General features: G+C 37.5%; 1 protein-coding gene across 8 annotated transcripts in view; it reads left to right on the top strand.

Annotated features, from left to right (window-relative positions):
* Positions 677-21,583, top strand: part of CENPF (centromere protein F) — a 43,957-nt gene continuing 23,050 nt past the window's right edge. Inside the window, exons 1-8 of one of the 8 annotated variants that reach the window (XM_021390024.1) lie at positions 677-815; positions 10,057-10,260; positions 11,626-11,822; positions 14,063-14,178; positions 14,707-14,798; positions 15,993-16,263; positions 17,740-17,942; positions 19,081-19,206. In XM_021390024.1, the coding sequence (XP_021245699.1) occupies positions 10,099-10,260; positions 11,626-11,822; positions 14,063-14,178; positions 14,707-14,798; positions 15,993-16,263; positions 17,740-17,942; positions 19,081-19,206 (1,167 nt within the window). In that variant the 5' untranslated portion in view covers positions 677-815; positions 10,057-10,098. Of the gene's footprint in view, positions 816-9,408; positions 9,569-10,056; positions 10,261-11,625; positions 11,828-14,062; positions 14,179-14,706; positions 14,799-15,992; positions 16,264-17,739; positions 17,943-18,798; positions 18,973-19,080; positions 19,207-20,569; positions 20,674-21,583 lie in introns of those variants that run through there. The other 7 variants (XM_021390022.1, XM_021390026.1, XM_021390023.1 and 4 more) reach the window with 7 other exon arrangements.

The raw sequence follows: 21,583 nt of genomic DNA, 5'->3' as shown, positions 1-21,583 counted from the left end.
CCAGTAGGCTTAAGGCTGGTGTATTAGGAAAGACATGTGGCTTCCATTGCTTGTCATAGCTGATGGCCAATTTGCAATTCCTTTTGCATTATATTACATTTATTTAAAATTATCCACATTCTAAAAAGTATATCCAAACACTAGTGGGATACCTGTGTAAATGTCTAATGGAGGTATCCCGCTAAAACTGTGACAACAGGGCTTAGACTTTTGCAAACTGGAAAACTATGAAAAATTGTGCTGAGGATTGAAACTATTTTTGAGTTGCAGAGTGTTTTTGCTCCTTGTACTCTTTACTGAAGGAGTATGTGAGCAGATTCAATTGAGTCGGTATTAATCAGTTTAATAATGATAAGAGGATCAAGAGCTGAGAGAGGGAGAAATAGCACAGATTCTTGATTTTGACAGATAAGTAATTGTATTTAAATACTGTATATTGAATCACAGGCCTATGCCTTACCTCTGGCATAATATTAGTATAATTACATTTTGCAAGGAAAGTCCTTTTCATCTAAGACCTTCAAATGTTTTATAAGTGCCGCACCTTAATGAAGTAAGTAATTATCCCCATTTTACATAGGGCTACACTAAGGCATTAAGAAGTGACACCATTTAAGATTGTTACTTGAATTAGATTAGACTGCATATAAATGCAGAGCTTTCAGTAGCAATCTGGAAGCACCATCAGGTGTCAGATGATAAGATGGAGCTCAGAGCTGCTGTGCTCTGAAGTTACACAGTTCAACTTTATGCCAGTAAACAGCTTCCCCCTACTGAGTGGAAAGTTGCATGAGAGTGCAGCGTGCATCAGAAGTGTAAGTGAACTTGTTAGATTGCTGTTGTGTTCTCTGCACAGTGAGAGAGGTGTAAAGTCTTTGTTTTTAAGATGGTAAGGATAGACTTTTGCAGCTATGCCTCAAAGTGAGCTTGTGGTTTAGCAGCTGGTCATTTTTACTTTCATAAGTCTGCAGTTGAAGAAAACTTATTCGGTGACCTTAATTGCAAATAGTTGCAAGAAGCATAAGCATGCACGCAAATTCTGGAGGGGAGGTTTTATGTATTGCCTACCTGCAGCACAATTCCCTAGAATAAATAAAAATGGCAGAATAAATGTAGTTGGACTGTTCGTCAGCAAGAGCTTTTAATCAACAAACTCTGCAAAATGAAATATGTTTCACAGTTATCCAACCAAGAGAAGATTCTGAAACTGGGAATGGTGAAGACCACTACTTATTTTCCATGAGATTAGTTAATGCAATAATTAATGTCTTTATTATACTCTCAGTGACTGTAGCAGGAGATGCTTTAGAAGTACAAAGCTTCACTGAGATTATAGCTGGTTACTGCAAGGAGTCTTCCATAAGGAAATTTGTTTTGTTAGTGCTACTACCCCTTTCTAAGACTGTTGAAACCTTAAATCTTTACATACATTTTTGTTACCCCAAGAGCTGCTAGGACTACATGACTCTGGGGTTAAAACAGAATTCTTACTACTTAGTGGGGAGTGATTTCATAAAATGCTGAAACAGAGTTAGGTGTTCAAAAATGTCGTGTTAAAATTATACAGATCATTCATTTGATTCCAGACCTCTGCGTTGGTTCAAATTTGTCCAGAAAACTGATGAGTTAATCTTCTATCAGTCACGTATAGGCTGGGCTATGTATTATCTTTTTGTGCCACTTGGAAATCGTGTTACAGCATTTTATTTTATTTTTGGCTGAAAAGGTGACAATTTTAAATGATATTTAGAGACTTTATTGACTTAGTATAATAATTTATGGAATTTACCTCCAAAATATTATCTCTGCTCTGGTATATCAGGTATATCTGGTATATCTTTACTATCAGTTCCTTCTACAACTTCTTCAGGGTTATTATACTAAGATGTTCCATGGAACAGTAGAGTAGATGGGAAAAAATTCTGACATAGGACTATGCCTTAGCTGCTAGTCTTCTGTGTGATCTGGGGCATGTAACAGCACATCCCCGTACCTTAGTTTTCTTCTCTGAAAATTGACATAATGATAGTGATCTCAAGAAGGTGCGTTTTGATTTGGAGATGAAAGCAATGTATAGGAACTATACATTATTTAAAAGAAAAAAGTCCAAATAATGGATGTGACGGGTTTGAATGTTGCCTCAAAACCCTTGTGATATGTTTTAGCCCAACACCGTTCAGCTTAACCAAACATTTAAATATCAGCAGAGAAAAACTGATTTTATCTGGGTCAAAATTCAGTAAACGTTTATGTCAGAGTTATCTGAAGAGTCATGTGCAATTAATTTTTAAGTATCTTAGCACCTTGAGAGCAAGACCTGTATTAAACATATTTTGAATGTGTCTAAACTGAGGCTAAAGCAATTCCTGAGTCTTGTTATAACACAGAAAAATCTCAGTCCTTGTTGGTTGGTGAAACCATGTCATAACCTGTTTTGTATAAAAATGTTTTTAAGCTGTGCTTAAGCAACAGCTGGTGGTTTCTCCTGTGAACGGTAGATGATGTTTAATTAGCCTTACCGTCATCTACATTACAATCAAAGAATGCAGTTGCAACACATTCCTGATTTGTATTGTAAATGTGACCCTAACTGTGTTCCTAAAATCTCTGTCATGTGCTACAGCTGGGTACACTGACCTGATTGTAATGTAAGCAGAAACTTAGTGCACTAATATAAATTCCTTTTCCTAAAATCATAATCATTCTTGTTAAATTGATACTGTCAATCTTTGAAGCTTACCACAAGCAAAAAAAGTTTACTTCTCTAGTATTCTCTGCTCTCATTAATTATTCCAATTAATGGTGCTTCTCAAAGTCATCTCTTAGAAAAGGAATTTGGATTACACAATCTTGGAAAACAAACCTGTTGCCACTAAGCATGAGCTAACATGTTATAGTACTCCGCAGCTTATCACAGGCAAGCCAGCACCCAGTTTTGTAGACCAGAAAAAGCCTTGGTTGATTATCTGTGCAAATAAACTATCCTTGTTGAATATTCTAGTTTGCTTATAGTCTGCCTGAGGACTTACTGAATACCTGTGCCTCTTTTTAGCTCTGCAGTAAGAGTTGCGAAATGAAAAACATCTTAGCATTTGTGAGTAAAATAATGAACTTTTGATTTCATGGTTATAAGCACTGCCAATGGAATCAACATGAGTGATATACCTCTCTATGCATCTGTTACTGCTGTCCAAGCTAAAATGGTGTAATATTTAGGACAGAATGAGTAACGTTTTTCCATTTTCATAGATTAACAGTTTGGTTACTTTTGAATGTATCATTTACAATGGTCATTAGATCTTCAGATTTCCCTGAGGGGGAAAAAAAATCACTAGCTTTTAAGAGAAGTTAAATTAACTAAATAGGATTATGATGATAAACCTAAAGGCATAAATTTCTGCTCTGTTATGTAGCACACTCTATAACACCTGTGTATAACACCTGGATGAACGGCAGGATAGTAAGTCTGGTATACCTACCTATTTATACCTTCTATAGGTATAAATAAAAGCAACTCGTCAATCAAAAATTATCAGCTTATAGCTTTAGGACCCAATTCTTCAATGTAACTTAGCACAAGCACAGCTTGTGCTTCAGTGTTTCCGTAAATCCATGGGATTTAGCAGCACACCTAGAAATCAGTGTATGCAACTGATTTGTAGATATTTTAGCTGCTGCTCACTTCTGATAATCATAATCTTTATTTATGTGTGTCAGCATTGATTTAGATGTCAGATTGTGAGCACCCAGGTTTGAAAACATTTAAATGCCACTCCAAGATGAATAGTTACTTGAGAAAGTGAAGAGTTTATGTCATAATCTGCAGTCTGTGTTGGGGACTGTCACAAACTTGTGTAACTTGAATTGAGCCGCTGATGTTTGGGCACAAGACCATGCTTGTATATGAAAGTTCTGTAAAACTTTAAGACTTTCTAAAATCAACCACACTGCAAAAGACTAATGTTTCAGCTATATGTACCTCAGCTTTTTGAAATCCCTATATTGTTTCTAACAGAGTCCTGATTCTCATTTCACTTTGAGGCAAAATTCACCCAGAACAAGTTTCCTATTAATAATTTTGAAATGCTGAGAGTGCATAAATATTATTTTCTATGCTACCATTTCATGTACCTTAGAAGGACTTAAAACACACACAAACATTTTCCTGGGAAGCATTAATACAAAAATGGTACAAGAAATATCAATGCAACTGTTGGAATTGGAGGAAGTAAGGAGATCAAATGATAACCAAAGTTATTAAAATATACTATGCAGTCATCTTCTTGCATATTTATTTATTCTATTGGATTATTTCCGTTCATGGATCATAAACTGTCACTGTTTGAGATGGATTTCCCATTGCAATTAGTTAAGTGAGTTTTCAGTTACCCTAGAATTTGCCTGTAAATATGGCAGAAGTAATGTTGAGATGGTGAAGACGTGTGTAAGACAGAGACATACTTTTGCCTTACCTAGTCAACCTTTTAACAGGAATACAGTGGAAGATTTTAGAGAGAGCATCCTAAGAAGCAGAGGCTAAGGAGTGGTATGATTACTTTTTCAAGAACTGTGTAAGGTGACGTTCTTAATTACTGACTGCTAAAAGATTTCAGCAGTATATTAACAAAATAGGAAGCAAGTACAGATTTTCAGATAATAACTACATAACAGCAATATAAAACTGTTATATATAAAGGTTATATGTAACTTTTCTTTAATATATAGATATACAAATCAACAGAGAAACAAAGTAAATGCTCAAGACTTTAATTTAGGTACTTCACGGGAATGGGATATTCAAATGAAGATTAGATCCAGCAAGGGCAGGTATGACAAATGCTCAAGAACTTGGAAGGGCAGAGAAGTCAGTGAAGAAGTAAAACTCATACTTTTGAAGGCAATCATACAGATAAAAGCCTCTAAGGAAAATAGAAATTAGTAATGCGTAAAGGAGTTAAAGATGATAAAGTGAGGAAATTACTGAAGATTTGCAAAAGATAAAGCTGTTCTAGAGAGTTGTAACAAGCCAAAGAGGTAACATAACTGCCAGCAGGCACTTTCTATATGCCTCGCCTTAAAAAGTCAGGGATAAAGACAGAAGGCAGAGATGGCTGTGAAAGGCAGATGGCTTTTAGTTTATACATAGTGCACTTTTTTTTTTAATCACTTGTCTCTCTCTTGAACAGGATGATACTTAGAGTAGATGTACCTGTGTATCATTAATCCTAATTAAAATAGCAGCAAAAGAACATGCAATCTATGGACCCATGAAAGTCAAGGAAGAGTAGGCCATAAAGTAAATAGGCTCCTACCTTACCAAATGCCTGCAGAAACCTGATTACTCCTTGTCTGTAAGTTATTGCACCATCTGATAGTACAATTAATTCCTGTTTAGTATAAATACCTGCAGTGTGAAAGGTATGCGTGGTCTTGCCATTTCTAGTTGGCAGCAGAACTATAAGAAGAGGGAATTCACCACCAAGAAAAAAAAAAATTCCAATTTTATTTACAGCTCAGAAGCTGGTAATTAGAAGGCCTAGACAATATAGACTTGATGTGTCATATCATAATGTAATTGCTGTAATTATTTATCATTTTCTTTACATATGCGCACATTAGTTCTCTAAGTGTTATGCTAATGGCTGCATTTACCCTCTCTTGCACAGAATGGTTTCAGAACAGGAAGAAGAGAGGCATAAATATCTTTTCACTACTGTAACAGCATTGCTATAGCTGTACATCTCAGTTCTTCATGTCAAGGCAGTGTCTGCATGCTTAAATAATAAACACCTTTTTGTTTGCATTCTTCTCTTCCTCTGCCCTTTCAATATACTAACAAGTGCTAAACAACAAACAACCCTCCTTATTTTTAATTCCTTATATGGCTAAACAATTTTACTATTGTTTGCGTTAATGAATTTTTCCGTATAACAGCTCAGCAGCTTTAAATTCAGAGGTTAACACTTCTGCAGAAGATTGTAGACTATAAAAAAAAAAGTCACAATAATACTACACTGCATGCAAAGTTCAGTGAGTGTTTTCCTGTGCTGAAAACTATTCAGAATAACTGTGCTTAGTGCGTAAGACAAACTTAAATTAGATCAGAAGATATAAAATGGTTTTGTCCCTGCAAAACACATGATTTCTAAAGCATACAAATGTATTTACTGTGGAAAAGATTGTCACTGTCAGGTATGATAGACAAGTGTTAGGTATTAGAGCACAGGAAGATAGCATCTTGATGCATAATATTTTGACTGATTTAAGTCAGTGTCACCACTGACTTTGATAAGTCCTGCCTGCTCAAGCCTGAATATTTCTACTCCGTTTGTTGAACTCTATCAGGCACTTAACTGACCCTGCAGTGCAACAGTTTGGAAACCCAAGCTGTGTACAAGGCTCATGCTACCAGCAGGTCTTTGGCTAGTATTGCACTCTCCTCCAGTTTAACCATCTTGCCTGGCAGTTGAGCTGAGCACCAAAGCTGGTGTAAGGGAGCAGGTGGCAGCGCGCAGGTGGGGAACAGGAGGGAATGCAGGAATGTGGCAACGTTGCCTTGAGGTGTTCTGAACTTCCACAGAGCCGCACCCTTGGGTTCCTTTCCAGCACCTGCATGTGATTCACTGTGTCACCTCAGACAAGCCAGGTAGCACAGACACCTTTTCAGTACTAGGAAACCTACCCAGGTGCTCAGTAGGCCATACTAGGTGATGTGATCACCAAACAATAGAGCAGCTGTAGGTGTTTTATCCACTAATCTGTCCATCCTGTTGACCCTAGCCCTGGTGTCAATTTGAGCACTTCAGTAACAGTTTCTCCTAGTAGGTAAGTACTATAGTTCTCACAACAGAAACACTCTGTATCTTCTGTGAACAGTTATGGTTTATCATTTGTGATATGCTGTTGTCTCTGATTCTCTTAATTAACTAGAAAAAAAAAAAAAAAAGGCAAAAAAACCCATGCAAGTCAGTTCAACCTTTTTTAAGAGCATAAGACCGGATATTTAAAAATGTAAGGTATGAGGCTATGCATCCTAATGGTGCCTTTACATTCACTGTGATCATGGAACAAGGGTATGGGTTTTGTGGAGAAACATGACCAAATGAAGAAGGATGATCTAAAACTAAGGGTGTATGAGCGGTCAAGCACTGTATTTTACAACAGTAGCTCACTGGGCTGTATTACTGCAGATGTAACTTTGTAACTCCAGTGCTAACACCTAAACTACTAGCTTCTCAGTTATCTACTCGCACTGGGAGAGATGAAGAATTTCATTTTCTAGAGGCAAGAGTCATCATCACTTAGCACAGGGTGGGTTTTGGGTGAGGCTAAAGGAAGCAATATGGCTCTCTTCTCCTTCCCCTTCAGCCTGGCAGAGCTTTTTCCTCCCCAGTGCCTGATAGGAGAGCTGGGAAGCTACAACCATGTCAGACGCTGAGGGCCTGGCCCATTTCTCAAACAGGGTGGAGGGGAATGCTCCAGCTCTTGGTGCTCTTTGATGTGTGTGTATATACATAAACACATACGCATACATATATTTATATACACATGAAATAGGCTTTACCTGACAGATTCCACATCTGGCAAGGTGAGGGAAAAGCTCTGTCTGGTTTCTGCGCCTTGTAGTGTCCAAATAAGCTGGGATTTTCCCATCAGAAGACCGTTCTTTTCCATTTTTGCTCCTTCATGTTCTCTGACATGAGCTGCAGTAATATGAACCTAACCTTTGGTGGTTTTTGTATTCTACTTACTATTTTGGAGTTTTACCAAAATTATAGCAAGGAATGCATGCAACAAAAGGTAAATGGTGATTTTTAACATTTGGTAAGACATGACTGGAATTTCAAGGACAAGGAAAAGCCACTTCACAAGGCTGAGGTGGTTCTCACCCTCCTCAAAATTAGGGAACGAGAAAACCTTTAGAAAGACTTCAAGAGTTCTAGCTAATGGAGAGTAGTAAACATAATTAAAAGTAATAGGCAAACTAATGGTTGCTGTTAATGCCCTTCATAACTTGCTATTATTTATTCATAATATTTGACTTAGTCTTGGTGTCTTGGTATCGTATACTTTAATATTACATTTCCTAGTATTTTTGTATGTTACCTTCTGTCTATTTATATACACAATACTCATAAGGCTATTGTGCAAAAAAATGTTGATATGGCAAAAGAAAGGCAAGTTTCTGTACTCACCATGAGTCCTTTTAACTTTCATGATAATTAGTTAATTTCTGTGATTATCAGACATAAAAAAAACCTCATTGTCTAATTCATTATCAACAGAAACTCAGAGCAATTCTGACCCTTCTTAGAAATATGCTTCAGAACAACTCTTCTGTCATCTTTAAGTTTATAGCAGCAGTCAGGCTTCTTAATTTAGCTACAGATATTCAGGAATTCACCAAACTGCATCTTAAAAGCTCTGCATGCATCGGCTGATTTGTTTTTCATGCTTTGTAAGAACCCTGATGACTGCCTGTGCTCTTTCCCCCCCGTTCTTAAAAAAACACCACCAATCCTAGAAGTCAAAGCAGTTTCAGTGAAGCCTCCCTTGTTGAATGAGAAACAGTAAATGTAAATATGATGAGTATTTTGCTTCTAGCAGAACATTTGCCTCTGTCCATCGTGTGATGGATCCCCTTCAGCTCAGCAAAAACCATTTGCCAGTATGTGTGAGGAATTTCCCACTCCTCCACCAGTTCCCGCCACATTGGAAAAAGCCTTCAGACATCACTGCTTCTGTTTTAGGGCAGAGGAAGTGCAATGCAGGCACTTATAGTGAACTGAACTGACCTCCTGCTCCACAGAAGATGAACCCTAAACCTCTTTGTAATACTTCTGTAGTTTTGGGGGGGTTTTTTGTGGTTTTTTTTTTTTTTTTTTTTTTTGCCCCCAAGCTAATTGATCATCATCAGGATAGAGATAATGGCCTCAAGACGTATCAGGGAAGGTTCTGGCTGGACATTAGGAAACATTTCTTCTCAGAAAGAGCGGCGAAGCACTGGCACAGGCTGCCCAGGGATGTGGTGGAGTCACCGTCTGTGGAGGTGTTCAAGAACCATGGAGGTGTGGCACTGAGGGACATGGTCAGTGGGCATGGGAGGTGATGGGTTGGCAGTTGGATCAGATGATTTTAGTGGCTTTTTCCAACCTTAATGTTTCTATGATTCCATAGCACTGAGATACATTTTTCCTTTTTTTTCAATACGGAAGTTCACTGGGGATGGAGAAAAAGCGCTTTTGGACAAAAGGTCCTAACTGCCGATCCTTCCTTCCGCCCGTTATCCCCTCCCAGCGCCAACCGCCGCGCTGCCGGCGGAGCGCAGCCTCCGATGCGGTTTGAACGCAGCCGAAGCAGCCAATCCCCGCAGCCGCCCGCCCGGCGCCGCGCGCTCATTGCTGGCGGGGCGGGCCCGGTGTGGGGCAGCGGCTAATCAGCGCGCTCGGGCTGAGCCTTCGCCTGGGCGTGCACAACGGCTGCCGGTGCAGCGGTTGCTTCGAATAACGGCGGTGAGCAGCGGTACCGGCGGCGGGGTCTGCTGGCGGTGAGGGGCTGGGGCGGGCGGGTGAGTTGTGTGGCTAGGTCAGACTGAGCTGCGTGTCTCTGCGTCTGTCGGCAAGGAGCGATTTTTAGTGCTAACCTCTGCAGTATTGGTCTGCAAAACATGCGAAGGAGGAAGAGTAGGGGCTCAGAGGAACAGCACCGCAGGAGTTCAGCGCGCTCCTAACTGCGTTCTGCACTAATAACTTAAGAGATAAGGTGCTCACGGACTCTGTAGAGTCTGTCAAGGGCAATTATAAAATCAGAAGCTTAGTTCTAGTTAGGACGTTGAGTAGCGTGAGGTTTTTAAATCTTATCTTGACAGGAATGTGTCAAAATAGGACTGAATTCTAGAAGTTGGCATCTAGCTCAGGAAGCTTGCAATTCAAGGCTGTAAAATACTTCATTCTTACCACTGCTACGCTTAAAAAGAAAAAGTATTGAAAAAGAAAACGTAAAGAGGAGGATTATTTGACTCTTTCACGTCTAATTGTAGTTGCCTTTGTATTTCAGGCGTTGTTATCACCTATTTTGTAGAGGAAAAGCCCGGTCAGTATGAGCTGGGTTGTGGAGGAGTGGAAAGAAGGCCTGTCCCCCCGCGTCCTTCAGAAGATCCAGGAGCTGGAGAGTCAGGTAGACAAGCTGAAAAAAGAGCGTCAGCAAAGACAGTTCCAGTTAGAATCTCTGGAGGCAGCTTTGCAAAAGCAGAAACAGAAGGTAATGTGGGTACTGTGGTAACTTCCCTAAAATGCCATTCCGCAAGCCAGACTGATTGTGTGAAGCTTTGTTATCTGAGTGTTGTTAGAAGATGATTTTTCTTTCCTTTCTACTGACTGACTGGGAAGGTACCGTGGAAATAAAAACTGCTTATCTTCACTGCTTTTTCACAGCTGTTCATCATATTCTGCTCTCTATTAAGTTTTGATTAAATTTATGCCTATCAGTTTTTGGAATGGTTGTTCACCTCCAAATGCATGCTTACTTTGAGGCTTTCTTCCCGGCTTTATGTTTAAGAAAATGTTACTTTATTATGCCTGTTAAAAATCTAGGCCTCTTTTATATAAGAGCAGCACAGTTGATGGCCTTTTTCTGTTTCACCTTGTTTCTGTATGCATATTTCTCTCATTTATTACTTTAATTTACATTGCATCTCATATTTCTGCTTGTATATCTGTATTTTGGGATTTTTTTCCTTAGGGCTGGAATGTTGTCTCACCTGGCCTTACACTGTCAGCCCTCAAGCCAAGAAGCTAGAAATTCTCTTATCCTGAACTCTGCCTTGCAACATTTGAATACAGCTTAGATACAGTTGCAGAAGTTTGTCTTTTATTCCTGTTCCACTGGTACCGTTTTCGAGCAAAACTCAAACTTAGTAGTTTTCATAGGTTATTGTTATTTTTTCCCTCCTTTGGGTTCCCAGGCAGTGTCTCAACTGCTGTGCTCTCTAAATGGGGAAGAAGGAGGAGGAAAAAAAAAAAACCACCGAAAAGAATAGGTATATTCAAATAGATGAATTTTGAAACTTTTTTAGAAGCAGCAGCTAATACTTAATACTGCTCAGCTGGAGGTGAAGCTGAGAGAAGTTCTGGTGTCCTTACTTCCCAGTAGTTACTGCTGAGCAGGAGGTGGCTGTAGTTTGACTCAGAGGCTGAAGGAGACCAGAAGGAAATCTCTGCTGTCAGGACCTATTTCCAACACTAAACTGCAACCCTTTCTAATAGCTGTACACTTTCCCTTTAGCAATCAGAATGCTTTTACTAACTAAAGCTTAGTGGATAGAAAGAGAAGTGAGACAATCACTGAAGACTGTAAACTGGTGTAGACCAGTATTTAAGAGCTAATGAATTTTTGATGTGATTATGTCTAGTCAGTAAATTGGGTATTATTGTGACTGAGCTGAATTCTAAGAAATGTGTTTATGTCTAAACCCAAGAATGTTTGGAAAGTATTTTTGTCTGAGGTTTTTGGTACTGTTAGGGTTGTGAAATATTAGGAAGAAAATAACAGTATGTAAACTGTGTAATTATTATTTTAAGTGTAGATAAGATGAAGCCTTTTTGAAATGGTTTATATTCCAACTAGGTTGAAGATGAAAAAAATGAAACTGCAATTCTAAAGAGAGAGAACCAAAGTTTGATGGAATTGTGTGATAGCCTTGACAAAGCAAAGCAGAAAAATTCACATGATCTTCAAGTGAAAGAATCTCAAGTCAACATTCTGTCAGGGCAGCTGAGTTCCAGCAAAAAAGAAATTGAAAGATTAGAACAAGAACTGAAAAGGTAAGGTGAGGACTTGCTTTGTTTCACCTAACCTACAATCAGTTGTTATTTTCTCCTCTTTTCATGTAGCCTTTATGGTCTTTCAGTTTCTGTTCATCTTACATGTTCAAATTCTGTGACCAAAATTTCAAAACGTCATCTTGTTTTTACATATCTATATATGAGCTCTTACGTAGATCTGTGTGCAACTTGAAGCAGTGATCACCTATGGTTTGCCCCTAATTTGTGGGGAATTATGCAACATCTTAGGAAACATTCATTCTACATTAGCAAAAAATGAGTTAGTACTGGCGAATTACTTTGCAAAGGGCTTGGAGTTGTAAGAGGAGTGTATGGATAACTTAAGATCAAGTCTACTTAAAATTATGACAGCTGGAAGAAGAAAGGGTGAACATTTCTTCGAGTGGAAGGAGAAACTTCCGGAAGCAGTGGTGCTGTGTCTGAATAACTACGTCCAGTTGATGGAGATAAAGTGATTCTTACTGCATTATCTACTAAAATAGAGGTTTGGGGGAGATTTAGATGTCTCAGCTTTGCTGAAATGCATACTTCTTGTTATAGAGAAAACACTGCCTTTGTATTGATATGTGGCCTATCCAACTGTACGCTTCTGTAGCTGTGGTTCCAGATAATTGTTTGTACTATTTCTTTGTCCTTGTTACAGTGAAGTTGATGGAAAAACACCTCAACTTCTAAATATTATTAGATTTATGGCACAGGGGCTGTATGAGCGTGCTGTCTATAAAGAATCACAGAACATCCTGAGTTGAAGGGTCCCACAAGGATTGATTCCGAATTCTGGCTCTACGTAGAGCCACTCAAAATGCAAATCCTGTGTCTGATAGCATTGTCCAAATGTTTCTTGAACTCCAGCAGGCTTGGGGCTGTGACTACTGCTCTGGGGAGCCTCTGATGGAAAAACCTTTTCCTAAGACCCTACCAGACTATTTTCTCATCTCCTGTTGTTGTTGCTGGAGAGATCAGCACTTGCTCCTGTGCTTTCTTGGTGAGGGAGCAGTCAGCCATCTGAAGCCTCCCCTCAGCCTGCTCTTCTCTGGGCTGAATAAATCATGCATCTTGCCCTCTAGCCCCTTCCCCATTTCTGTAGCCCTCCTTTGGATTCTTGCTGATAGCTTTATGTCTTTATAAGGACACAAATATTATGTGGTGCCCGGAACTACAGACAGTGCCTGAGGAAAGGCTGCACCAAAGCAACCATTACCTATCATACCAGAGTATGAATAGGCCCTTTTGGCTGCCAGTGCACAGTACTCGCTCATGTTAACTTGCTGTCATTCAGAATCCCGAGATCCCTTTCCATGGGGTTGCTCTCCACCCTCTTGTTCCCCCAGTGAAGTGAACATCATCATCTCTCGAACTTTTTCTCATACTAGACATATGCTCAGTTCTTAAAAGTATTTCTGAAACATACGTGTCAATAAAGTTGAGTATTGTGCACACACACAGTGTTGCGCTGATAATAATAATGTGGAATTATCTCTCTCTGAGATAAGTCAGTGATGCCAGTTTTTGTTTAAAGTTTGTCTTCACAGCATGAAATGTGTTTACTTCCCTCAGTTGCTGAAAGGTGTACTTCTTACTGTCCTTATAGAAGCAAATAAAGAGGGAGCTGTTAGAGGAGAAAACAGAAAGAAGCCTCCCGCTTTTTTTCCCCCTTCTTTCCCCATTTTGCGAAAACAAAGGAAACCTGAGGTATTTTGCCATTCTGAGAACATTCTAAATTTCAACAAGTTATGATATGTAGAAACATCAACCTTATGCCAAGTATTGCTGAGATCCATCAAGGAAGAATCCACTAACTGATTGTGTAATGTTATTTATCACTTCGTAGCAACTGATAACCTACTGGGAGAAAAATTCTTAACTTTGTGTTATAAAATGTAAGGAAAAATCAGTTGGGAAGTTGTGAAGTTACTACAATTATGGACTGCAGCCTTGAACCATTGTCTTGTCAACCTGTCCTTGCTAGGCAGGACTGACATTGCTGTTCCATTGGCAGTAGTTACTGTATGACTTCTAAACTAACGCTGAGGTTTCCAGGGATGAGCTTCAACATTTCATGCACACAAAAAAAAAACACTTGTTCAGAAATGATTTTTAAATTCAGTACTTGAAATTACATCATTTATTTGCGTATTTCAGGCTCTTAAAATAGATAATTGACCTCTAGCTTTTTAGTTTCTATTTGTAGCTTCTCTTTCTGCTTCTTTCCTAAACAGATACAAATGTGAGCTTGAGAGAAGTCAGCAGATGTTGATTGCAACAGATTTGTCATTCAGTGGTACTCCACAGAAAAGTTTTAATGCTCCTTTAACACCGGTTCAAAGTCATAATGGTAATGATTTTTTTTCTTCATATAGCACTGTCAATTTTCTTGGAAGGTGGGAGAGATGTTTTGAACATCACACGTGTATTGTCTTGCCTAGTCCATATTATATAGCTTATTTTGAGGGTGCTTGGTTCATAACACCATAAACTCCAACTTTAAAAATTATTAGTGTGGACTGAACAAATACTAAACCTTTTAAGTACTACACTGGTGGACATGGAGTAGTAATAGGAGTATTTATCAACAGATTGCAACAGTTTTTTGAATGCTTGTTCCTAGTGTCAGCTGTTTATTTCACATAGCGAAGAGCAAATTTCTTCTCTTTCACATAGTATAGGTTCTTTAAAATTGTCAGCAGTCATTTGTGTTCTTTATAAGACTGTTTTTGACTTAGACTATTATTGTACATATTAATTTTAACACTTAAAACCTCTGTATCCACATCAAAGCATCGTTTATATCTTCAAATTAGCGATTTAAAATAACACCTGTGTATTGTTATATTTTGAATAAGTATTCATCATGTCTTTGTAGATGCTAAGTTTGAAGAATTAGAAGAAAAATATAAGAAAGAAGTACAAGAAAGAAAGAAGCTAGAGTTAGAACTGAGAACCATCCAGGTTAAGGTAAGTATATTTAGAAAACGGCATGTGTGATATCTAAGAAAGTTAATACTGATTAAACTTGGAAAATTGAGTGGAAACCAAGTGAAGTATATTTTTTATCACTTAAAAGTATAATTAAAGTATAATGAGAATATATTTTTTAAAAAGTTATTTATTACTATTTAAAAGTAATCTAAAGCCAGCATAATCAAATAGCAAAACAAAGAACATTAGAAAGGAGGGCACAACCTTCAAAATCAGTGATGTATGGACAATGAAGAACAAGTGAAAATGGTGCCAGTTTGGGCATCTTAAATGTGATAGGATAATAAAATAGTCTTGAAAAGATTATGAGATATAACTTACCCAGCAAACAAAAATCAGTACAGTTTTTAAATGTCTAAGCAGTAGGAAGTATCTTAGAGGATCTCTGAAGCCAGTAAATGACTAAGATGTAAAAGCCCTCAAAAATTAAGCAAATATATATGTTTAAACTAAGGTCAGAACAAGTCTGAAAAGGAATTGATAAAAAGAATAGTACTATAAAGATCATCAGATACAGACAATATCTCTCCAGCAGAGTGATTACAGCACCAAGCTGTCAGAAGTCAAGAAGTGTTTGGACAACGCTCTCAGACATAAGGTTTGAATGTTGGGTGGTCCTGTGTGGAGCCCAGAGTTGGATTTGATAATGATTGTTAGTCTATTCCAACTTGGGATTTTCTATGATTCTAATATTTTCCAATGAATTGATAGGGCATTTCAAAGTGAAATGACTGAATCACTGTGATGGGCACCTAAATTCAGTCTCCTCTTGTCACTAGAAGTGGAATATACATAACTAGTTGTGGTGACTATGTTGAAAAATAATGCTTTGTTGCTGAGTAGTTGCTCTGTCAAACAGTGTTATTGTGCTCTTTGTAGCTGTTGTAGCTTCCATAGAAAAAAAAAATAGAAGGTATTACCTAATCAGACTCTTTGTCTTGGAGATCCTGATCTGTGTTGATAAGTACCTAGTATGTTTCTATGCTTGAATTAAAATAATTTGATTTATGTAGTATAAAAGTAGCAATATCAATGAGTAATTTGCACTGATGGATGATGTGCATTGTCACAATAATGTGAAATGATCACAACCTATTATCTAGTTTTTTAATAAATGGATTATTTTGTTATAACTGTATAAAGTTACATCTCTTTTTTTCTCGGTCACAGAAAATAAATCAGCCTTATCCTCAACAAAGCTCTCTGAGTCACAGGGAGATTGCTCGGCATCAGGCTTCTTCATCTGTGTTTTCATGGCAACAAGAAAAAACACCATCTAGAAATCAAGAAACCCCTGCAAAGAGAAGTTCTTCAACACCCTATTTTCCATGGGAAAAAGAAGCAAATTCAAGTATAACATCAGGGAAGAACAAGCACGACAACAGCTTTTCTGAGAACTGTAACTCTTCGCTCATTATCCAGCTAAGAGCACAGAACCAAGGTATCTGATGTATCTCTTTAAAATCCAGAGGCTTATGGTTTCATGAGAGATAGCATGTGGATAGAAGGGAGTTATCAGAACTGGTGCCTTATTGAGGGAAAGGTACCTGTTGTTTCCTTTGGCAGCTAGCCCAGTTGGCTACTTGTGTGTGTATTCATGATGATCAGCCGGTACATGGAGATTATCCATAAGCTGTGGTATCTTTTACATAGGGGGTGTGAGAGTTAGGAGAGAATCTGTATTTTTGGGTGAGCAGGGGACATCGCATAAAAATTAAAGGAGGATAGCCTTCTCTAATAATGCCATTGCTTTTGGAACAATTCTTTTAAAACTTTTCAGGATTTAATCACATTTCAGTGTTAAATTCAATTATATTGTTTCCTTAATTTTGAATGACTATTGAGATCTATGCTGAGCAGCGTCCGTGTTTAAAAATTCATTGATTAAACATGCTTAGTACATAATTAAATTGGTCTGTGACGAACATTACAGGAAACTCAGCACAGAGTGATGCCAAAAATCCAAAGAAAAAGTAAAGTATTGTCTAATTTTGTGCATGTTGACATGAAGAAAGACTTTCTTTCTGATTCTTGGAAGAGAACAGATATTTGCTTGGTTATGGTAGTCACTTACTTAAATCTGCTATTTGGACCAGTTTTTCCACTAGCTGTTTCTTGTAGGTTTTTTTAAATCAGTTCCTGTATTTTCTGGACTGTTTATTTAATTGCCTGCATGTGAAATTTTGGCCTGGGCTATATTTTCCAGTTTAGAAGCCTTATAAATTCAGCATCAGGATAACAGGTTTTTATGTTTAAAAAAAAAATGAAAAAAAAATTTGTATAACCTCTTAATAGTAATTCTTAATTACAGTTCTGTAGCTGACTAATGCTTTTTATCACAAAGCAGTGTTGTGATTTTGGAAGACACACTCTTGCTGATTAATACTGTGACAGGATCACTTAGTTTAACTTTCTATAAGTGTAGCTTTAGGGACAAGAAAAAACATTGAAAAGTAAAGTACTCTATTTGCAGGTGCTCAGTAGTTGAAAAGTCTCTTTGAAGCAAAGGCTCACAGTTGTCCCAAACAAATGTTGGTAGTGGATGTCTTTCCTTTAAAAATAAACACAATTGAACTAAAAATATTTATCCAGAGATGTGTTTCTGTATTTTAAAAAACAACAAAGGAAAAACCAATAGCAGGAGAACAAATTGTCTTTGCCTTTGCAGCATTTGGGCCCGGCTTTGCATTTTCCTTTGCTCTCCTATGTTACAAAGTGGAACTGGTAGATTTAGTCATCTATCCTTCAGTCTTGATAGTTTCAGCTGAATTTTTGTTTTCTGCTTGCTGAACGCTTTACAATGTCTGCCTTTGTCAGGCATTAGATTGTTATCAAACCTCCTCAGTATTTCAGAATTTATAGACCCTTGGAAGTCATAAAGGAAATATCCTTAATCTTGACTGTTTTTAAAATTCAGAGCTAAATTCCAACATTAAAGACCTAGAACAACAACTGCAAGCTCTAGAAAAAGAGAAGAAATCCCATATGAATAAGCATCAAGAGGCTGAACTTCAGCTGGACAGAATGAAACTGGAATTAACAGAGAAAGACAAAGTCTTGAACAAAACCAGAGATAAACTGACTCAAACAAAGACTCAATTTGATCAAGCTACTGCACAGGTGAGATATTGCATTGCACATCTTCTGACTGTCCTTACAGTTCAACCCCAGTATTAATGTGTGTCAGCTTTCAGCCATTTTAGTAAGAATCAGGATACCCTGAAAACTCTCTTGAGCATTTGCTGAGGATCCAGTTTTGAGAAGAAAATGTTGATTTACGTATTACCTGTAAGTACTCATAAGCAGGTGTAACTATTCATAAGCAGATGTCCATTTTCTGAAAGGCTCTTACTCTACTTGAAGAAATACTTTTCATCCTTTACGTGTGGCCTTCAGGCAAGTTTGGCTGGAATTCTGAAAAAATAGTTTCAGATTAAGTTGTGTAGAGCCACAATGACACCTGGTGGTAAGTTTTAGCCTTAAAGAGTTTATCGCACAACTTTTGCTGAAAATCAGTATCTGCTGCCTAAACTACAGTATGTTGTGATGGCATAGAATTTGTATTTTAAACAACTTGTGTAAACTAAAATATGGGTTAAAATGCCATTCAAGATGATATTGAGAAAATATCTAATCTTAAAATGTGATTTCATGACCTAATCCTAAGCAATTTACATACATAGATATACTGAATAAAGTTTTAAAAAAATAATTTGTTCTATTTATTTAGTCAATAATTTTGAGTGTATTTAAATATAAAATACATAAAAGCAAAACCATTCAGATTTTTGCAGATAATCATGCAAAATAGAGAATACCACTTCTTAAAATCATTGAATTCAAACTGTAGAAGGTAACCAGTGTGAAACTTTCTTCTTACTGATTATTTGAGTTGCAGTACCTTCCTGAAGTCCCTTTTCACAGCATTTGACAAATAGGAAAATAGGGCAGAAGTCATAATTATTTGAATCTTCATATTTTCATCTATTTTCTTACATTTTTTTTCTACTTCCTTGACTCATCAACAGGATAGGAAAAAATGTTTCTGTGTTTATCTTCTCAAGATAAACTTATCACCAACATAAGGAAGAGTGTGTTTAGTACCTTGGATTACTAAGAATTTCTGATACCATGGAGAGTTACACTATAGGTAATTTGAATGCTAGAACAATTGTAGTAAGTGAATTGGTCTTTTTATTTGAATGGATATGAACTAAAATAAAACTTCCACTTTTAACATTGGACTTGATTGTTTTAGGTCCAAACAATGGAGCAAAAGATGAAAAGATTGTCAGAAGAACTGAATTGTCAAAGACAAAATGCTGAGAGTGCTCGTCTGTCCTTGGAGCAGAAAATAAAGGCAAAGGAAAAAGAATACCAAGAGGTAAGAGAAGAGCTTTTTTAAATTTTGTCTTACTGAGGAGATAAAATCACATGGCCTGGTTTTGTTTTTGTTTTTTGGGGGGGGGGGGGTTGGTTTTTTTTGTAACTACTTTCTGGTTAATTGCAATCACACTTAATAGGTAAAAGTTTCAAAGGAAATTGGAAAAACTGAGAACACATCCCTGCGGAGGGGAAGGGATGCCAGAGAGATGCAAGATTATTTATTAGTATTCATTAGATATTAGACAGTCTGTCTGAGAGGCATGGTTGAAATGCAAATATGCAAGAAACATTGCAAGATTACATTGACCACTTGCTATATATGTGAGTTCAAACTTAATAACTCAGTTATTTGTGTGGAATCTGAGTTAACTTTTCCTGCATCTCACATGTGACAAACAAATTTCTTGAGAATTGTGTCTCTCTTCTAATCTTGGTGAGTGCTCAGAAGATGATAAAGTATAAGATTAGCATACCTGTCCTTAGCTTTCTCTTTTTGCCAACTATTGCAGAGAGAAAAAGTATAGCAGTATCCCAGGAAATTTTCCACAGTGAAGTTTGGTTTGGGATTAACACTGATTCAGATTAGGTCTAAACATAATCAGTGCTGGGAAATCCAGAAGATTACTCAGATTGGGAAGTGATAATGATATTTTGGGTAGGCATTTTAAGTTTGCTTTAGGGACTTGGAAGAAGGTTGTCATGAAGACAACTGCTGTTGTGTCAAATGTTTGTCCTGAAAGCTTTTATCTGAGGTATCCTTAGAAAAGATTGAATCACTGGCAGAGGAGTTCTGCTGGAGTAACTGGTGGACAATACTGCTAATGATGCTGGAGTGAAAAAGCAGTTTTACAAAATCTAACCCAGGATCTCAAAGATAAACAGAACCGTGTCTGGAGGTGCCATGTAAGAATTGATCTTTGAATACCCGTGGAATGGAAAATCTTGGAAATTCTCATCTGTATACTTTACTTGGTTGGGATTTTTCATTCCTTGAAACCTAAATCCTGGTCCCAGTCCTACTGAATTCTGTCCTGTAAAAGCTCACTTGCAGGTTTCTTATTCCATTTCAGCTTCTATGAGGCAGGTGTGTTTTCAATTTGTGTTTAATTAATTTCCATAAAGACATGGGCCTGGGGCTTCTAAAGTGTTTTTCTTAGCTGGTAACACAAGCTGGTTTCAGAGTTGCACTTGCATCAGTACATAATTTCAAATGTTTTCTGTCAATTTTCATTTGAAAGTTTACATCCAAGCTCCAAACTGAAAAGGTGGAATTTATATCTTCCCTGATATCTGGCATTTGAAATTTAGATATCCACCTAAGCTAATTATTTAGGCCTCTGCTTTACCTTGTGTTGTCAGAGGCACCTCCAGAAGGCAGGAAATTCTGGCTGCTTAGATGTTTGTCTTCGCAGTATATCTGAATGTTTGCTGAGAATGGAAGAGAGCCTCCCCTGTAAGCTTAGCGGTAGGTAGCTAACTTTTGGACATCTGAAACTAAAGGAAGTACGTTTTTGTTGTTTTGAGTGTTCATCTAAGAAAGGAAGGTCTTTTGCAGTTTCTCTCTTATATTCTTACGTCTTAAAAGGCAAAGTGTTTTCAGTCCCTCAGCTTTAGAAATAATTATTGTATTGCTATGGGACATAAAGACATTGACTTAATCTCTTCATTAATAAGTTCACTAGGGTCCACATGGCCTTCTTGCATGCACTCAAGAAGTATTCCTGACCAGAGGTTTGCAGAAGAGCTCTTTAGATCTAGTAGGTACTTTACTCTGTATTAGTAATTAACATTAGCTAAAGGGACACCAAGCTGTTGTCACATCTTTTCTTTCTAAATTATAGAGAGCTTCAGTCACCTTGTGTGGGAATGTAATTACAGATTTATCTATATCAGATTCTATGTAGAAGAATGCTAAAAATATGCATTTGTTACACACCCACCTTAGCAATGATCAGTGCTGCAATTTATACAGAATTACAACTGTAATATCCAAAGGCATAAGAACAGACCCAATGGAAATTGCAATCATGATTGTTTTTAATTGATGCCTACTTGTTGTGTTGTAGGATCCATGTGAACTGTATTGTTCTTCTGTATGTTGCAGAAAGTCTGGTTTGTGCCATTTTCACAAAAGACTGTCTTTGTTAGAGTCTCTTGTTGATTAGTCACATGCTGGTTATTATTCTACGAACAAGTTTTAATTCCCTTATGGGGGGCAGGGAAATCACATCTACAGTATGGTATATAAGTAATGGTAAAGAAGAGTTGATTTTGTCCACTTGTAGCATGAAGTGATGCTTATTTGAAACACATCTTAAAGATAACAAATTTTAATAGTTACTTTCACTAGATCTAGAGGTTTTTTTCCTCCTTTT

This window comes from Numida meleagris, chromosome 3 (assembly GCF_002078875.1).
Source record: "Numida meleagris isolate 19003 breed g44 Domestic line chromosome 3, NumMel1.0, whole genome shotgun sequence".
NCBI classification, from domain to species: Eukaryota; Metazoa; Chordata; class Aves; order Galliformes; family Numididae; genus Numida; species Numida meleagris.
Note: the sequence above shows the minus strand (reverse complement) of the source record. Positions and strands in the feature narration are given on the sequence as shown.